Source organism: Cryptotermes secundus, unplaced genomic scaffold (assembly GCF_002891405.2).
Source record: "Cryptotermes secundus unplaced genomic scaffold, Csec_1.0 scaffold579, whole genome shotgun sequence".
NCBI lineage: Eukaryota > Metazoa > Arthropoda > Insecta > Blattodea > Kalotermitidae > Cryptotermes > Cryptotermes secundus.
Window position 1 is genome coordinate 1,063,105 of NW_019719366.1, and position 1,728 is coordinate 1,064,832.

The 1,728-nt window shown below is 35.0% G+C and overlaps 1 protein-coding gene across 1 annotated transcript in view; it reads right to left on the reverse strand.

The window, feature by feature from the left end:
• LOC111864972 (guanine nucleotide-binding protein G(olf) subunit alpha) overlaps window positions 1-1,728 on the reverse strand; it is a 31,650-nt gene that overhangs the window by 15,619 nt on the left and 14,303 nt on the right. Inside the window, exon 6 of the mRNA XM_033751706.1 lies at window positions 911-965. Within this exon, the coding sequence (XP_033607597.1) occupies window positions 911-965 (55 nt within the window). The remainder of the gene's footprint in view (window positions 1-910; window positions 966-1,728) is intronic.

Consider the following 1,728-nt stretch of genomic DNA (forward strand, 5'->3'; position numbering starts at 1 on the left):
TTGCGCTGAAGAGAGATGAAGTGACAGAAGGTTGGAGAAAACTGCATAATGAGCTTCATTACTTTTACTCTTCTCCAAGTATAATTAGAATGTTAAGTCAAGGACAGATACATCCAGCAATACAATGCACATAGCCACATAAGAAAGACACATCATAAGACACAATATATACACAATTAAAGCATAAGAAGAATCACTCCCATAGTGGATGAATGGCTACACACGAGTTTGATATACGACATGTAAGATGATAGATCTTAATAAGTTTTAATATATAAATTTTATTATTCAACAATGACGAACACACATTTTATATCATTTTATAAATTGACACTTGATGGCAGGCAGTGCAATGGTTTAATGTGATTGATACACCTGAGGATGGCAGAATGATGCCAAAACATGTAGTGTGAAGTGACAAGTGAAATTGTATGCAATAAAAGATGGTAAATATATACACATTATGGAAGTCAAGGAGGATGAGGTGGGCAGGGCATGTAGCACGAATGGAGGAGACGAGGAATCCGTATAGGATATTGGTGGGAAAGCCAGAAGGAAAGAGACCACTGGGAAGACCAAGGCATAGGTGGGAGGACAATATTAAAATGGATCTTAGAGAGCTAGGATGCGATGGTATGGATTGGATTGATCTGGCTCAGGATAGGGACCAGTGGAAGGCTCTTGTGAACACAGTAATCAACCTTTGGGTTCCATAAAATGCTGGGAAATTCTTGAGTAGCTGCAGAATTGGCGGCTCCTCCACAAGGGCTCAGCTCCATGAGAAAGTAAGTAAGTAAGTTTCATAATGCATTCACAACCATTTCACTGGTAATTACACAGACCAAAATCATTCTAATTTATGCTTCATGTTACAAATGCATGAACTCCAGCAGATAATGTATTTACATACCTGATCAGATGGTCTATAATCTGGATTCCTAACTTCCATTATTCTGTCTAGAAAACTGAAAGATAAAAATAATATAAAAAAATTAGTTTATCATTAGCTTTATTATAAAGTAGCATATATAAATTATGCATATGCTGGAATGAAGATTTCTGCACTTTGAATTACTAACAATGACAGTTTGGGTGAAAACTTGGCCTATATGTATACACTTTAAAATATGTCATAACCCCATTCATATTTCTCTCTAAATCTAAACAACTTGCAATTCTAATAACACTGAAGACATAAAACCAAAAACCAAATATGGTATGGACATGTATCCCTGTAACTCTGCATCCTTTTTACACCCTTTTTATCCAGTTCACTTCCTTGCATGAATTTGAAAAACTGAGAATTAACAATTCCAGTGTAGTATACTTCCAAATATATACATTTTTGTTGTTAATTATTTTCTTTCTTAGATGAGAAGCAGATAAAATATCAGTAGGTTTCCAATAAAATAGCTTCTGTGCTTAATATCTTTATTTTGGATATAAAGAGGAGGCACTAAGAAAAACAAAGCACAAGTTAGCTGAGGCCGTAATGTTTCTCAGTTGTACTCGGGGTGCCTGATTCAAATATCAGTTGAAACAATGACAATTGTGACTGAAATTATTATCAGTTCTCCTCAGTCCCACCAGGCACATGCCAGGACAGGACTCCAAAATAGGCCACAACCGCTTACTTCCGATTTATTATTCATTAATCATCCTAGTAACCAATTTATATAATATAATGACAAAGTCATTAAATAAACCACAAATAAAATAAATAAACCA